At 53.7% G+C, this 15,948-nt stretch overlaps 1 protein-coding gene across 7 annotated transcripts in view; it reads right to left on the bottom strand.

Annotated features, from left to right (window-relative positions):
- The window catches only part of RGS3 (regulator of G protein signaling 3), a 139,400-nt gene that overhangs the window by 81,867 nt on the left and 41,585 nt on the right, over positions 1 to 15,948 (bottom strand). For 4 of the 7 annotated variants that reach the window (XM_042913214.1, XM_042913216.1, XM_042913220.1 and 1 more), the window contains 7 exons: positions 12,995 to 13,055; positions 11,732 to 11,822; positions 11,038 to 11,093; positions 3,588 to 3,669; positions 2,643 to 2,748; positions 1,553 to 1,904; positions 645 to 684 (listed from right to left, as the gene is read on the bottom strand). In XM_042913214.1, the coding sequence (XP_042769148.1) occupies positions 645 to 684; positions 1,553 to 1,904; positions 2,643 to 2,748; positions 3,588 to 3,669; positions 11,038 to 11,093; positions 11,732 to 11,822; positions 12,995 to 13,055 (788 nt within the window). Of the gene's footprint in view, positions 1 to 644; positions 685 to 1,552; positions 1,905 to 2,642; positions 2,749 to 3,587; positions 3,670 to 8,211; positions 8,400 to 11,037; positions 11,094 to 11,731; positions 11,823 to 12,994; positions 13,100 to 15,948 lie in introns of those variants that run through there. The other 3 variants (XM_042913218.1, XM_042913223.1, XM_042913219.1) reach the window with 3 other exon arrangements.

Raw genomic sequence — 15,948 nt, 5'->3', positions numbered from 1 at the left:
GTCGGGCTCTGTGCTGACAGCTCAGAGCCTGGAGCCTCTTCAGATTCTGTGTCTTTCTCTCTCTCTCTGCCCCTCCCCTGCTCACACTCTGTCTCTCTCTGTCTCTCAAAAATAAATAAAAACATTGAAAAAAAATTTTTTTAAAGATAGGGTCAGATTCAAAGGCCAAAAGAGAAGAACCTATCGAGTTCCAAGACAGCCATCTTCTGCATAGCCTCTCTCAGTGGGCAGACAACTGCCCCTCCCGACAACCCTCTGAGGTGGAAATCATCAGCCCCATTTTATAGATGAAGAATCCGAGGCTCACTGAGGGAATATGAATTGCTCACGGCCACACAGCTCTGATTTGAGCCCTCCCTGCCCCACTTCCGTGCAGGCCCGACCACGGTGCCTGTGGCACCTAACATATATTGGTTGCTCAGTAAAAGTGAGTGAATCCCAGTTGGATGCACTATCTCCTGGGCTGCTGTGGGAAGATCCCTTCTTCGTTCTCAGCTGAGGCTCCAAGGATGAAAGACACTGGTTCAGTGAGGGACGGCGGGTGTGGGGAGGAAAGACGGTCTGTGTCAGTATGCTGGGGATCTTACAACTGGCCTCACATCTCCCTGGGGCTGGGAGGGCACAGCAGCAGAGGACAGACCCACCTTCGGGGATGGCATCCTCCTGGTACAGAGGCCGCAGCAGCTGCAAGGGAAGACAGAAGAATTGCATCAGCTCGGCTCCAGGAACGGGGAGGGCCAACCAGGCGGGCTGCTCACCCACCGCCCGGGGATAGGAAAGGAGGAAAAACAGCGGCCAGGCTAAGGAGCACAGGGAGGTGCTTGGAGGGATCAGAGATTCCAGAATCTTCTAGAATGTTAGGGTTGAACAAGGTTTTAGCTTTCATCCAGTATAACCCCTAGGCTGAGTCCCCAACTTTCTGGATGGCGGCTGGTTCCGAAGTGTCTTCTAGAGAATACCGGCACTGCGGGACCCTAAGAGGCCTGCCGTACGGCTGTACCAGCAGGGGAATTCTGAAAATGCTGGCTTAAACCGTCCTCTACTGCAGGATACCCTCAGAGCCTCGAGTAACCTACTCCATCCACATGGGGAATCTTGTCCAGAAGAGGAGGAGAGTTTGGGTTAGTCCTCAAACTTATTTGACCTCAGACACTTCTTTCCCAGAGTATCTCACGGGATTAACGTTTTGGGGCATGAACTCCGGCACCCCATCATGCCATCGGGCAGTGTCTGCTTTCACACCTCCCCTGACAGGGGCTCACCCCTATCACAGAGGCCTATCCCCCTGTAGAAAAAGCCCAGACTGGCAGAAAGCTCTTCCTTCTTTTGAGGTGAAATCTTCCACCCTATGACATCCCCTGGCCCTGGATCCGTACCCGGAGGCCACAAAGACCCATTGCTCTCTTTCCCCCGGAACAGCCCTGGGGCAGCCAGAGTTAACACACACCCTGCCTCCTCACTGGCACTCCCAGCCCCTTGCAGGCTCCTCCCTGCATGCTCTTGTGCGAGGCCAGCGCATGCTCATCACCTTCTCCGAACCCGCTGTCCATACCTGGCTCCCAGGGTTCAGTGGGGCCAGGATGATGTAGTTGGGGTCAGTGGAGGCGGTGGCACGGGACAGCGCAGGCAGGGTGTGCTGGCCCCCGCGCTTGGCCACCTCTGTGTAGCGTTCCCAGCCACCGAGTAGTAGCCCGTCTGAACTGTCGCACACCAGGTGACAGCTGTGGCGCTGCTCAGGCCGTGCCTGGGCCCCGTGGGTGCAGTTCTTCTCCCGCTTATTGGGGGGCGACTGGAGGTCGTGCGTCGACTTGCAGGAGGCCCGCCGCAGGACCCCGCCGTCTGGCCCCGGCTTGACCTGGGGGACCATGCGCCACACGAGCAGGATGATCTCACTGGGGCAGCTCCTAGAGTTGGCAGGGGGAGGGGTCACACAGAGAAGTTGAGTTAAGGGTAGGGTCTAAAGGGCAGAGAAGATGGGTGGGGGAGGGGGAGAGAAGCCCCAGCGGTCAGGCAGGAAGGGAGGTAAGAGGCCACCTCAAGCCGAGACAGCGAAGGGGTCCCTTAGGTCAACTCTAGTTGACTGGCAGTGGCTGAGAAGGACCCTGAGGCCACGGCCAGGTGAAACGAGAGTACCAAACTCAACCAGTGATGTGGGTCATGGGCAAAGTATAAGCAAGGGAGGAGCCAGCAAGCCACCTACGTGCCACCCCGTCTCCAGTCATTCTAGAAACAAACGTAAAATGGGTCATGAGAGTTTTACCCCAGCGGGTCCAAATGTAGGGGACCCAAACACTCCAAAGAATAATTTCTCAAGTGCGCAAGTGAAACATTCCCAACATCTACACGTCCTTTAGAAACAACGGGAAAATAACGAGCTGAAGTAGAAAGTGACGCCCTGGAGCCGCGCCGTGAGCCACAGGGTCAGTTTGAGAGCTTCTTCCCCACTATTTGCTCCGGGATCCAAAACTGCTCCGAGCCTGAACCTTCCATTTTCGGGCCAAGAAACCCATCCCCTGAGAAGCAAAGTGAATTGCTCACAGCTGCGAGGAGGAGGGGGCGGGAGCCGCCTTGTGCCCAGGGCAGGGGGTTTGGGGAGGTGTGCCATCAGCCCGAGGCCCAGAGCTGCCCACCGCCCCTGTCACCGGATCTCATGCGCCAGCTCCACGCATTTCCAGTGCTCCACAGGCCTCTCGTTCAGCTGTAGCACGGTGTCCAGCTGCTGCAGCCCTGCCCGCTCTGCCGGACCCCCTGCACGGACAAAGAAAAGCCGCCTGAGGGCTCCCGAAGCCCTGACACGCCAATGACACGACCCATGAGATGACCTAGAGTCATGGCCCCCGCGGCGGCCTCAACAAGTCTGGCCCTCTCTGTTTCCTCATCTGCGAAATGCAGGGCCAACCTCAGTGGCTCGCGGGGGCCTCGGAGGGAGGCACCCGTTCGCCCTCACGTCTTCTCTGCCTGCTCACTCCTCGGCCCGTCCACCCTTCCAGCCAGGCCCCCACCTCGCTCTCACTCTCGCTCTCGCTCTCGCTCTCACTCCCCAAGGGTTCCCCCCCTCCTCCCCCGAGAACCCTTCCTTGTTGCCAGGCTCAGACACTTCATTCATTCTTTAACACCATTCCCTGAGTGCCCGCCTTGTGCCGGTCCCCATGCAGGCACGGGGGGGACACACCCCGATCCCCAAGCCCTGGCTTCCCCTCTGTGAAAAATAGGGAGAGCATGCCTATTTTTAGTGCTAATCAGGCTTGGAATAGGATAAAGTACCGATTCCAAATAAAGTCCATAAATGACTCTCATTTTCCCATGCAGCCCTTACTGAAAATGCAGGTTTAGTTCCTGTTTAACATGACTGGGAAACAAAATATAAAAAACCTATTTTCATTTTGATAAAAACAAAAAAAAAATTGTGAATCTATTTTCATAGACCTCAGTTTCATGTGTGGACATTTAAAAATAGTATTCTTTGGTTTTGAAAAACGAGGACACTGCTCCAGGTTGGGGCTCCCCTTTCAGCTCCAGCATCTTGTTTGCAAAGCCAGGTGCATGGTGAGGGGAGCGGGACCGGCATCACCCAGATGCTCACTTACCAGAATCCACAGCCTGGACTCGAACCGGAGAGTCACAGCAGATGGTGAAGCCAAAGCCGTCCTTCCCCCTCGGGATGGTGATCTAGGACACAGCCCCGCCCAGTTACTCCCAGAAGCCACAAGGCTGCTGCCTCTGCTCCAGGGTCGAGAAGCCCACAGGCCCTACCCCAGAGCCACCCTCCTCTCCAAGGGAGCTGGAGCCAAGAAGGAGGCTGGCCAGCTCTTGCCGTTCCTATCTTGGCCCAGGCGGCTTGAGCACTGGTTTGTGGGCCAAGCAGGAAGGCTGGGAACTCAGGAGGTAAAGCCAGGCTGAGCCAGCAGGGCCTAGGATGGACAGAGCCTTGGAAGTGCAAACCTCACCTTCCTCAGACCCCACAGACACACGGTCCAGTCCTTTACCAAAGAGCCCACTGGACCTGTACATCTCCACCTCGGTCCCTTCCTTCTTCCTCCCCACCACCTGCCCCCCCTCCCCCCGGGGATTCACAGAGCATCTGTTCAGGGCTGGCCCTGTGCAGAAGGCCCAGAAACAAAGCCCACCTGGTTGCTACTCTCCCACGGCACAGGGGAGGGAAGAGAAGGACACGTGTACTCACAACCTCTGGCCAAGGGTCAGGGGACAAGTGCAAGGGTTCTCAGGGAAGTCCATTGCCGGGGCCTCAAGGCATCCAGTGAGGGCTCCCAGGTGAGGGGGCAGGCAAGGGCACAGACGGGCCTCCTGAGTGAACCTGAACTAGCCACTGACCTCACTGTGCCTGCTGCATGGCAGATCCACAACCCTACTTTCAGAACTCCCAGGAAGGGGCCCTACCACCTGGATCTTTTATTTTATTTTTTTCAAGTTTATTTATTTAGAGAGAGACAGAGAACACTAGTTGGGGAGAGGGGCAGAGAGACAGGGACAGAGAAGCCCAAGCAGCCTCCACACTGTCAGCACAGAGCCTGATGCAGGGCTCAAACTCACAGACCATGAGATCACGACCTGAGCTGAAACCAAGAGTCGGACATTTAACCAATGGAGTGACCCAGGCTCCCCAACCCCCTTTTTAAAAAGTAGGCTCCACACCCAATATGGGGCTTGGACTCACGACCCTGAGATCAAGGGTCAGACGCTCTGCTGCCAACCAGGCAGCCCTCGGATCTCTTTCCAAAGCAACACAAAATTATCAAGCTCCTGATGCATGCCTGGTTCTGCTGAGGTATCAAGGCATGGGGGGGCCGGTCTTTGGGTCCTAGAGGGTGACAAGAATATGCAGATCTCTCCAAAATGAAGGACACAACATGCACCAGAGCCGAGTATGAGGACAGAGCTGGGAACAGTTCTTTGTGCTTGACTTTGGACGGCAGGCTCGGTGCAAGGCAGGCTCGGTGCGCGGTAGGAACTCAGCAAGTGCTTAGTGAGGACAGCCCAGCACTGTCCCACCAGCAGCAGGAAACTGTCGGGGTGCAGTGCTGTCTGCTAGCCGGTTCAATTCAGCCTTGCTCCCCTCCTGCATACTGCCAGTTAGACTTTGGGTGGGGTACGGACAGCCCAGACTTTGCCTCCCCAAAGAGCAACTCCAGGCTGCTCTGAGCAGGTTTATGAAAGCTACAGACCTAAGAGGGTCAAAGTCAGAAAGGGGTTGAGCGGGGCCCCAAGAGACTCCCTGGGAGAAGTGGACATGGAGGGGGCCCTGGTGAGGCACAAGGGGGGCAGGTCGAGAAAGAAGCCAGCTCAGCAAGCTGGAAAAGGTCGAGGGCCAGTGGCCTTGTCAGGACACTCGTGTCTCCTTCCTTTAGGGGTTGTCTCTTCAAGGCTGGGCACCTGGCATTCACCTGCCAGCTGTCCCAAAGGCCAGGCATGAGGAAGGGGAGGGCCGGGGGACCCAGGGTGACCAAGGCCCTTGGAGGCTGTCGGGGAGGCCCCTGAGGCTCGGCTTCCCACCAGCCCTGGGCCTGGATTCAAAGCGAGTTTGTAAAACAGGAAATCTGACAGACAAGGGGAAGGGGGAGGGGGCAGGAAAATACCCTGTTCCCATAAGAATTCTGGGAAAACACGCAGCTAAGACAGGAAGAGAAAAAAAAATGGAAAGAAAGAAAGAAAAACAAACCGTAGAGTGAGTGTGAAAAGCCCAGGCTGGGCTGAGGGAAGATGTCAGGAGCCTGATCCACTCCATGTGACTCACAAGGACTTCAGGGGGCCTCTCAATCCATCCTCAGCCCAAGCAGAAGCTGGGATTACAAAGTCTTTCTAGACCTTTCCCAGTCCTACCCCAGCAAGGACCACAGTCCTCTTGCCTGGGATGACAGCTCTGCAAACAGGTCCTAACACCCATGGGCTCAATGCGAACAGTTTGGGAACTGGCCCCAGAGCTGAATCTGGAGAGAAGGCGTGTGCTCCCACAAAACAGCCTCCCCCTCCCACACCCTGGGCCCCTCCAGGCAGGACTATGGGCTGAGCCCCCTGGGCCTTCCTAGGCACCAGCCTAAGAAGAACCAGCCCAGGAAAGTCTAAGCCAGCTGGGGGCTGGGAAGGAAAGGGAAAGGGAAAGGGTGCCAGGAAGCAAGCTCCCCTCCGGGCTCAGTGTGACAAGGGGGACCGCACAAAGGAGGCAGAATTATGCTCTGTCCATCATGAGCCCTGGGGACAGTGCCCAGGGAACCTGATCATCACTGCAGCCCCGAGGAGTACTCAGGGCTGGTTTTAGCATGCCCATGGCACAGAGAAGGAAGCTGAAGCTGCAAGTAGCCCTGCTCTCAGTCCTCCTCTGTGACCTGGGGCCTAAGGATCAGGAGGTGAGGGGAGCAGTTCCTGGCAGAGGCCATCCTTCCTGGAGGTGGTTCTTGCTCTTTCCTGTCCAAGGCAGGGACCGTCACTGCTCCCGGCTCTCACCCAGGCTAGCACCTCACCTCTGCCCTCCTGCCTGCTTTCTGATCCCCTGTCACGCCCAGACTTCCACCCGAGTCCCTAACTGCCACTGTTGACTGAACACTTCCTAGATGTCCATCCCAGGCGCTGCACAGGCACTCTGTACACAGCCTTCCATTCGCCTCATAGCACCGTCACTGGATATTACCATCCCAACTCCACTGATAAGGAAACTGAGGCTCAAGAGCTACAGCTAAGGGCACTGTAGAGAGCTGGGGCGCCTGGGTGGTTCAGTCCATTAGGCATCTGACTCTCCATTTCAGCTCAGGTCATGAGCTCACAGTTTGTGAGTTTCAGTCCTGCATCAGGCTCTGTGCTATTGGTGCAGAGCCTGCTTGGGATTCTCTCCCCCTCTCTCTCTGTGCGCTCGCTCTCTCTCTCTCTCTCTCTCTCTCTCAAAATAAATAAACTTTTTAAAAACTTAAAAAAGAAAAAAAAAGAAAAAAAAGAGGACAGGGCTGAGTTTGAGCCAGGTCTAGCAAAAAGCTGGTGCCCAAATACTGTGCTGGCTCCTAGTATAGGATCTGTCTCGAACTTCAGTCCCAGAGCCCCAGGCCCCACCCATATCCATGCCTGGCCCTACTCTGACAGCCAGCGGGCTTCAGTCTTCTGCACCATATCCCAAGGTGACCAAAAACTTCTCAACCTTCCATCCAGCGCCCTCTGCCCTACCACCCTGCACCCAGCTGCTGGTGTCATAGGGGCTGTTCTGCCGGACTCTGGGAGGGCAGGCCAGGCCCTGAGGCCTGGAGAGCACAGCAGGAAGAACAGGTGGGTCCCAGGGTCCAAGCCGAGGTGCAGGAGGCCCCTCTGGGCATCTCCCTAGGACCTGAGGCTGCCTGTCTGCAGGACTCAGGACCCACATTGCAGTCTGGTCATTACAATACACAGAGGGATTTTTCTATACCTTTAAAATCAGAACCATTCCTGAACTCCCCTCAGTTTGGACATTCCCAAAATCTGGACATCCTTTGCCTTCACCCTCCCTGTCCCCATTCCTTGTTTATAAGAAAAAGGGCCCCACGCAGCTCCAGAAGAGCCTTGAAGCTAAGGGATCGTCACTCCCACTCTGCCCCGCATCCAAGACAGGAGGCTGAGAGGCCAAGCCTTCTCAGTGAGGATGGGCTGGAGTCTGAGGACTCCGGAACCACCCCAAGGCATCACACCTACCAGGGAGGAAATCATGTGTGCACACATATACACGGAAACGTCCCATCTCACATAAAAGTGCACACCAACACATGTGAAAACACATAGTCACACACAGACAATGCAGGACCGGCACTCTTGTCCCATCAGAAGTAGGGAAAGTTGGTGAAAGTGTAAAGTTAGCAAAAACACAAAACCCAACTGCTCAGCCATTTCCAATCTCAAGCTTGGGAGGCCTTTTTTTTTTTTTTTTTTTTTTTTTTTTTTGTTAACCCACACTGCCCCCAGATAAAAATAACAGAAAATCAACTAGATAATCTCACCAAGGACACCACACATCTGTGGTTAGGACGATACAGAGCTGGCCCTGATCTGCCCCTAGAGAGGGGGTAAAGGGTGGATCTTGGGGCCAGCTTCTACCTCTATCCTCCCCCTAGACTGAAATTAACCTGCAATGAGCAGAAAGAAACAAGGAAGGACTTGCAGGGAGAGAAGTCCTGCTCAGGTGAGCCCCCATCCTCGACCCCCAATGACACCCTATGCGCCCCCAAGGGGCTAAGAACCCACCTGGCGGTAGCGACGCTCCGAGCACACCTTGCAGAGCCCATTGAACCGGTTCATGGCTGCGGGTCCTGTCTCAGCTGCCGCCCCATGAAATCCCAGCTCTCCCCCCAGCAGTGGGAGTCCACACTGCGCCCAGTCAGCCTGGCATGACCGCCCTGGGAAGCCCGCCCCGCAGAAGAATGGCAGGAAATCACCTCTCACCTCCCCAAGCCCTGTCTGTGCTGTGTGCCTCTGCACGATAAGCCCGAAGGCTTCCTGAAACCTCAGAATGACAAGGAAGAGGGAGAGTTTTATATTAAAATTCCTGTCAACTAGTTAGTATTCCCCCCGGCCCCCGGCGGGGAGAGGGCGCCTTTGTTCTGGCTGCATTCTCCGCCATGGGCCACTTTGTGATTCCAATGTTCTCACAAACACCCCTGGCTGGACGAGAACCCAGGCAGAAAACACGGCCCGCTCTATAACAACGCCACCTCCCCCTGCAAATCCCAGGGTCCCGGGTAGCAAATCCAGAGGATTAACACAATCTAAAGAATCCAAGGACGCCTTAGGGGGTTGCACTCACAGACAGCCCATCTCAAAACAGAGAACACGAAACATGTGGAGTCTGAGGAACAGCCTGCCATTCAGAAGCTGCTTAAAAGTCAGTTTCCTCGGCTTTAAGGATCTGACGACATGTAGACCATAAAGGCAAATCAGGAAGGGAGTTCCAATCACTAGATGATCTGGCTTCCTCGTTTTGCCCATCGAGAAGCTGAGGACTGCGGTGGTTAAGGTCACGCAGCAGGGTGCGGTGGAGCTGGCCCCCAGTCTTGTTCCCTGCCTTGCAGAGCAGTACCTGGTGAGCCCCGCGCCCCTTACACCACCTCACCATCTCTGGGGAAACCCACCCCGCCACTCATGTCCTTGACGCCAGAGAGTGTCCATTGGTACAGCCCAGCTTTGGCTGTCGTGACAGTGGGCAGATCACCCAGGTTTCTGGACCTCTATCTCCTCCCCATGTGTACAAAGGGAGAGTTGAGCAGATGACCTCTGGGGGGCTCTCCCTCAGCCCAACCAAGCTTCTGATGACCGCCCCCACTGTGCTGAGTCCTGTGGACATCTCCCAGTGTACAAGCCCGGGAAAATCAAATGGGCCTCAGAATAACGTCCCCACAGGTCAGGGCCTGGGTGCAGATCCAGAATGAAGCCACCTAGAAACGCGCAGTGTTGATGCCCGTGTCCGTGTCATTCCTACAAACCACCAGGAAGGCTCTCTGGTCACTGCCTTCTCTGTGCTGGGCAGGTACAGAGAAAGGGAGAGAGGTCTTTGCAGCTCCTACACTGAAGCTAGAAGGTTTAAACTCCTAGCGAAGCCACAGAATATAGTAACCAGCAAATGGTTTTAATACCGTGCTGTCCGATGTGGTAGTGACAGGACACATGTGCCAGGTAAATCTGAATTAAAGTTAAATAAAATGAAAAATTCAGGTCCTCGGTCACCTTAGCCACTCTTCAAGAGGCTAGTGGCTACCATGTTGGACCGTGCCGTTCTAGATTATATGTTCCATGAGGGCAAGCACCCTTGACTTGCTCACAGCTGTACCCCAGCACCCGGCACAGGGTCTAGCCCGTGAGAATGTTCAATAGACAATGCATGAATGAACGAATGGGGGAATGAATTGAGCAAATGAAAGGGAAGATGTTTTGTAGAATATCATGCACCTACATGTAACATGTTATCGGGGAAAACAGCACCATCATATCTTCCCGGTAGGCCACATGAAGCAGCAGTGTGGCACAGTGTATTTAGAGGGAGCCAGGCCTTGCTTCAGGTCCTGCCTCCATCACTAGCTGGCTGTGTGGCCGTGGAGAGGGACCTAACATCTCTGAGCCTTCCATCTGTGAGATGGGGAGGCGACGACCATCACAGAGGTGGCAGTGAGGATTAAATTAGATAACAACAGCATCTGGCACAGAGCAGCTTCTCAGTCACTGGGAGTTTGTTTCTCCCTCTCTCGGCTGTTAGAGAAAACCATGGTCCCCTGCCATGTTCTGCAAGAGATGGAATGAATTTGGAGGAATTCACCAAAATCCCTATGTGAAGGTTTCTCTCTAGATTCACAGCCTTATGGAGTAAGGACCCACTGGTCTCAGGTTCAGACTCATGGCTGCTCGCTGACATCAAGCAGGCCTAAGCAGAGGGTGATTTGGCCACGGTGCCAGGGGAACCGAGCTGTCTGAGGGTTCTGGGGGGAAAGGGGACGCTCGGATTTAAGAGACTGAAAGCTGGTAAGATCCAGACTCTGCCATCTCCAGGGGCCCGGGCCTGGCTCTCCCCCCACCACTGCCCCAAGCAAGAGTAACCTGAGAAAAGCACAAGAAATAATCACTTAAAAATGCATGCCTTGGGGCGCCTGGGTGGCTCAGTCGGTTAAGCGGCCGACTTCGGCTCAGGTCATGATCTCAAGGTCCGTGAGTTCGAGCCCCCCGTCGGGCTCTGTGCTGACAGCTCAGAGCCTGGAGCCTGTTTCAGATTCTGTGTCTCCCTCTCTCTGACCCTCCCCCATTCATGCTCTGTCTCTCTCTGTCTCATAAATAAAATAAAATAAAATAAAATAAAATAAAATAAAATAAAATAAAATAATAAAAATAAAAATAAAAATAAAAATAAAAATAAATAAATAAAAATGCATGTCGTGTGAATTTCCAAGCTCCAAGTGAACCTGAGTGTCAGGCACCAAAGGCGGTCCTAATAGGGGTCTCCTGGGCCAAGGGACAGACCAGGAGCAAGTTAGAGCCCAGGGTGATGCCCAGGCCCTGTCAGTCCTACCCAGGCGTGTCCCCACCTACCTTGAGTTTCTCCCCGCTCTCAGTGTCCCCATATCCTGGAATTCTCTGCAGCGGGCCTGGAAGATGACAGAGAAGAGTTGGAAAGTTCCTCCTGGCACATAAGGGCCCATTCCAGAGACCACCCAGAGGACAAGCCAGAGTGTCAGGCCCACAGGGCTATCCGAGTCACTGCTGGCCTCCAGGATGTGGGGGTGCCCGAGCTCAGGCTAAACAGGGAATCAAGAGCCAGGACGACATGTGAGAAGGAAAGAAGAGAAGGGAACATGAAATCCCGGTCCTGAGCCTCAGGACTCGTGGCAGGGCCCACTTGCCCTGCCTATCAAGGTAGACACACTGAGGCCAGCAAGGCAGCCCATGGGAGAATCCTGAGAAGGAGTCATGCAGAAAGTTCCTGAAACCCAGCCCTCCACAAGCTAGAATGGAGGTTGCTGAACCACATGGCGTCAGGCCTATAATCCTCTCCCAGGAAGGTCCAACCATATAAATAAAGGTGTTGGAGGCAAGAGGCTGCCTGCAGCCTGCATCATAGCAGGTGTTTGTGAGACCCGGACCCCTGACTTGACTGCAGCCAGGGGTGACAGATGCCACAAAACACCGGGGCGATGCTACTATGCAGGAAGGGAGGGAAGGGAGAAGCCAAGGGGGTGAGTGGAGCAGCGTGTCTGGGCAGAAGCCAAAGGTGGTGTCCATGCACCTCTCAGGGGCCGCAGTCGCCGCCTGGCCACCTTCAGGTGCTTGGTCCGGCCCAAGTGTTCCCCCAGAAGGTAGTACCAGCCGTTGATCTCCTGTCGTGAGAGAAGGCATGACATGCTCAGACAAAGGAGGCAGAAGGCACAGGTCAGGCAGCCACCAACCCCCCTCAAAAAGCAGCAGCTGGAGAGCCTCCCTCAGGAGCAGCGTCTCTGTAGAGACAGACAGTCTGGGGGCCCTGCCCCAAAGGGAGCTGCCATGCCTGCACCTCCAGGAAGCCTTCCCTGATGCTCCAGGCGGAGTTGGTCTCCCCTCTGCTGAATTCCCACAGCCTGTCAGCCCTGGAGAACAGTGGTCTATTTGGATGTCTGTCTTCCCACTAGGCTGTGCACAGGCTTTTTGATGTGCCTTGCACTGTGCCTGGTATACAGTAGGAGCCCAATGGATGTTGACGGAACAGAAGGGAGGGAGTGGGGGAGGGACGGAGAGGCCAGAGAGTAGGTGTCCTGAGGCCCCTGAGCGGTCCCATGGAGGGAACATCTTCCCCCAGGAGGGAAGGAAGCCACAGCTGCATCAAGAGAAGATACTTGGTGCCCACGTGCAGGATAAAGGTTCCTCAGCCACCTACCCCCAGACTTCACTTCCAGGACACCAAGTGGCAGGGCCACCTGGCAACTCCATGCAGAGGCCACCAGGACATCTCTGGGCATGTGCAAAAGGAGCATGTCTCTCGCCTCCTCAAAAACCTCCAGTTTGGCGGTAGGGGGAGGCGGTACGGTGCAGAGGCGGATAAGGGACCCACTACCCAGAGGGAGGGTCTCAGGATTCCAGAGAGTCTTCACTCAGCCTAAAGGAAAGCTCCACAGGGGATGTCACTGCTCACTCCATCCCTGAGCACTTGCTAGACTCAAAAACATGAGACCTGGTAGATCACGTCAGAGGGGGAGAACCACCCGGCCCTCCTCCTCCAGGGCAAGCCCAGCAGTGCTGAACTCCGAGGGAGGGACCTGCCAGCATCCTTCATGGCAGACAACAGACTCAGAGCCCCCTGGAAAGCCTTGGAGCTGCCTGGACAACTGATTTCTGACAAGAAGGAACCAAGAAGGGGACCCGAACCCTTGGTCACTCAGATGATAAAGTGTTGTTATTCAGGTCGTGAAGCACACAAGACAGAAGCCCCACCCGAGGGCTTCCAGACCAAGGCCTCTGCCCGTACTAGTCCTGGCCTCCATGGGACGACCTTGCCAGAGGCTTCTCTGGGACCCACCTTGTCCGGAGTCAGGAGCGACTTCACCCCAAAGCTCATGCAGCCGATGAATCCACTCTGTCTGGGAGAACAACAGAGGCTGGAGTCAGCACCTTCTCGAGGGCTCTGTCGGGAGGCCAATTATCAAGTGCAACGTAGGTTTGCCTGATACACTGTGGTTTACAAAGCACTTTTACCAGCATCACCCAATTTGTGCTTTCCAACTTTGTGAGTGAAGCTGGAAAGGGTTTATTCTCTCCACTTCACTGAGGAAAAGGCTGAGGCTCAGAACCAGTCCTCTTCCCAAGGTCACAGAACTAGTTAGTAGTAAAGTCCCGTGGGAAAGCCAGGCATCCTGGATCAGAGAACAGCACTCCCTCCACCAACCACAGAAGCTCAGAGCTACCCATAAGCTTTGGGTCCGTTTTTTGGGTTTTTTTTTCTCCTTTTTTTAAAATATAATTAACATACATATATTAGTTTCAGGTATACAGTATAATGATTCAACAACTCTATACATTTCTCACTGCTCATCAATATAGGGTACTCTTGGGGCACCTGAGTGGCTCAGTCAGTTAAGCATCCGACTTTGGCTCAGGTCATGATCTTACAGTTCATGAGTTTGAGCTCTGTGCTGACAGCTCAGAGCCTGGAGCCTGCTTCGGATTTTGTGCTTCCCTCTCTCTCTCTGTGCCCCCCCGACTAATGCTGTTTCCCCATCTCTCAAAAATGAATAAACATTAAAAACAAAGAAAAAGAAAAAAAGCTGGGGCGCCTGGGTGGCTCAGTTGGTTGAGTGTCCAACTTCGGCCTAGGTCATGATCTCACCGTTCCCAAGTTCAAGCCCTGCGTCAGGCTCTGTGCTGACAGCTCAGAGCCTGGAGCCTGTTTTAGATTCTGTGTCTTCCTCTCTCTCTCTCTCTCTGCCCCTCCCCCACTCACACTGTCTCTTTCTCTCGAAAATAAATAAACATTAAAGAAAAATTAAAAAAAAAAAAAAAAAAAAAGCCGTCCTGGGAATCCTACAGGGCACCCGCCTGTGCCTGCCCCAGTCAAGGACCAGTGGACTAGGTCTCTATAAATACATATTGTTTGCATTCTCCGGAAAGGGTGGCAGCTTACCATCCGACAGTCCTAAGCAAAACAAAACTGGCTTCTTGCAGACAGCCAAGTCAAGTGAGGGGCTGGGGCTGCAGACTGCTAGGGACTGATCCTCATAACTGTCACACCTGCCCTGCAGATGCATACTCCACACCTGGCCGTGCCTCACCAGCTCCTGTCACTCTGCTACTCCCCCTGCTCTCTCCCCCGGCCCCATTTCCTGTGGCCTGGGCTCCACCTGCTTCCCCTCTTCCTTGCCCCCTCCCATCAGACAAGGCCATATTAATAATCTACCCAAAGAGGCCAGTGTGCTCACCCTGGGTCAAGCAACCCTTCCACACCCATCTCGCCAGCCCCCACCATCGGAAACAAACATGCCTCCCTCCTGGGAATCGGCCAAGTCAGCATTAAGTGGCGGTGACCGTGGCAGACACTGATCAGAGCTGCCATTCCAGAAAAGCCTTGTCCAGACTTTACCAACGTCCTCACCACCAATTTAATTTTGTTTGTCAACACATTCAAGAGCAACCCAGCTGGTATCGAGGTGCTCACACTGCCTTGCTACACACTTTCCTTTCACACTGGCTATGGCTGTAACTCTCTGAATCTCCAGGCACAATGCTTTAGCTGTAATACAGGCTGCCTCTCCTCTTGCTCTTCAATAAGTGGAATTTTTATTCCCTGGTGCTTAGAGAATGCTAAATGGTTAATAGCCTCCCATGAGCTTTGCTTCCTGCTAAGGGGCCTCCAATGATTTCATGCTAATTCAGGCCAAGTAAATTGTCACAATTAATGTCCATAAGCAGGAAACTCTCTCTAAGTGTTCTTCAATTAGCTACTCCTTTAAGCCTGAAATCTTTGGAGGAAGAAAGACTTCTTTTACATGTAATCTGAGTACACAGCAATATACCAGTCAGCTTATAAACTTGGGAACTAGGTCTCACCCTGGAGACTGCCTGAAAATTTCACCAGCACAAAGTCTCAGGGGCCAAGCCTTGGTTACTTCTGAATGCTAAACCCTGAGCTCAGGCCTGGGTGCACTCAGTGAAGGCCTGACAAATGGATGAATCCATCATGCCCACGGTTGGTTGGCAGGCACTGGGCAAGGAGCCGCAACATTAAGGAAAGAAGACAAACATGCAGGAATTTAAATAGCAACCCAAGACAGCAATACAAAGGCTATAACTAGACAGGGTGAGATGGACAGATGAACAGCGCAGGCAACAAATGCTGAAAGCTTGGGGAGGCAAGAGCTGGTTTAGGGCTGAAATGCAGGAAGAAGGCCTGAAAAGTTAAGCCAAAGAGAGTAAGAAGAAAAGCACCTCAGGCAGAGGGAACAGCCAGCACAAAGGCTCAGAGATAAAGCTTCATGGAACACTCATGGGGAATGGTATTTGGCTCAGTCGCCTTTTGAGCAGAGGATTAGAGACCCACTACCAAGATGAAAATGCAGGGGCACCTGGGTGGCTCAGTCGGTTAAGCATCTGACTCTTGATTTTGGCTCAGATCATGATCTCACAGTTCATGAGTTCAAGCCCCACATGGGACTCTGTGCTGACGGTGCGGAACCTGCTTGGGATCGTCTCTGTCTCGTGCTCTCTCTCTGCCCCTCCCCCCACCTCTCAAAAAATAAACTTAAAAAAAACAATGAAATGAAAATGCATTATTTTGAGGGAATGCGTTTTAATTCTCTTTCTCAGGGGCCTTAAACTATTTCTATTACAGGGTTACAGCATTTAATAGCAATTTTATTTTTAATTGGATGGCTTAAATTGAACACATACTTTTCCATCCATTTTTTTCTTTCCTTTTCTTTCCCCATGTCTGGTCACAAGCTCTCTAACATTATGGCACTGTACTTGGCACTAGAGTCC

The sequence above is a fragment of the Panthera leo genome, chromosome D4 (genome assembly GCF_018350215.1).
Source record: "Panthera leo isolate Ple1 chromosome D4, P.leo_Ple1_pat1.1, whole genome shotgun sequence".
NCBI classification, from domain to species: domain Eukaryota; kingdom Metazoa; phylum Chordata; class Mammalia; order Carnivora; family Felidae; genus Panthera; species Panthera leo.
The sequence above is the reverse complement of the archived record's forward strand: the minus strand, read 5'-3'. Positions and strand labels throughout refer to the sequence as shown.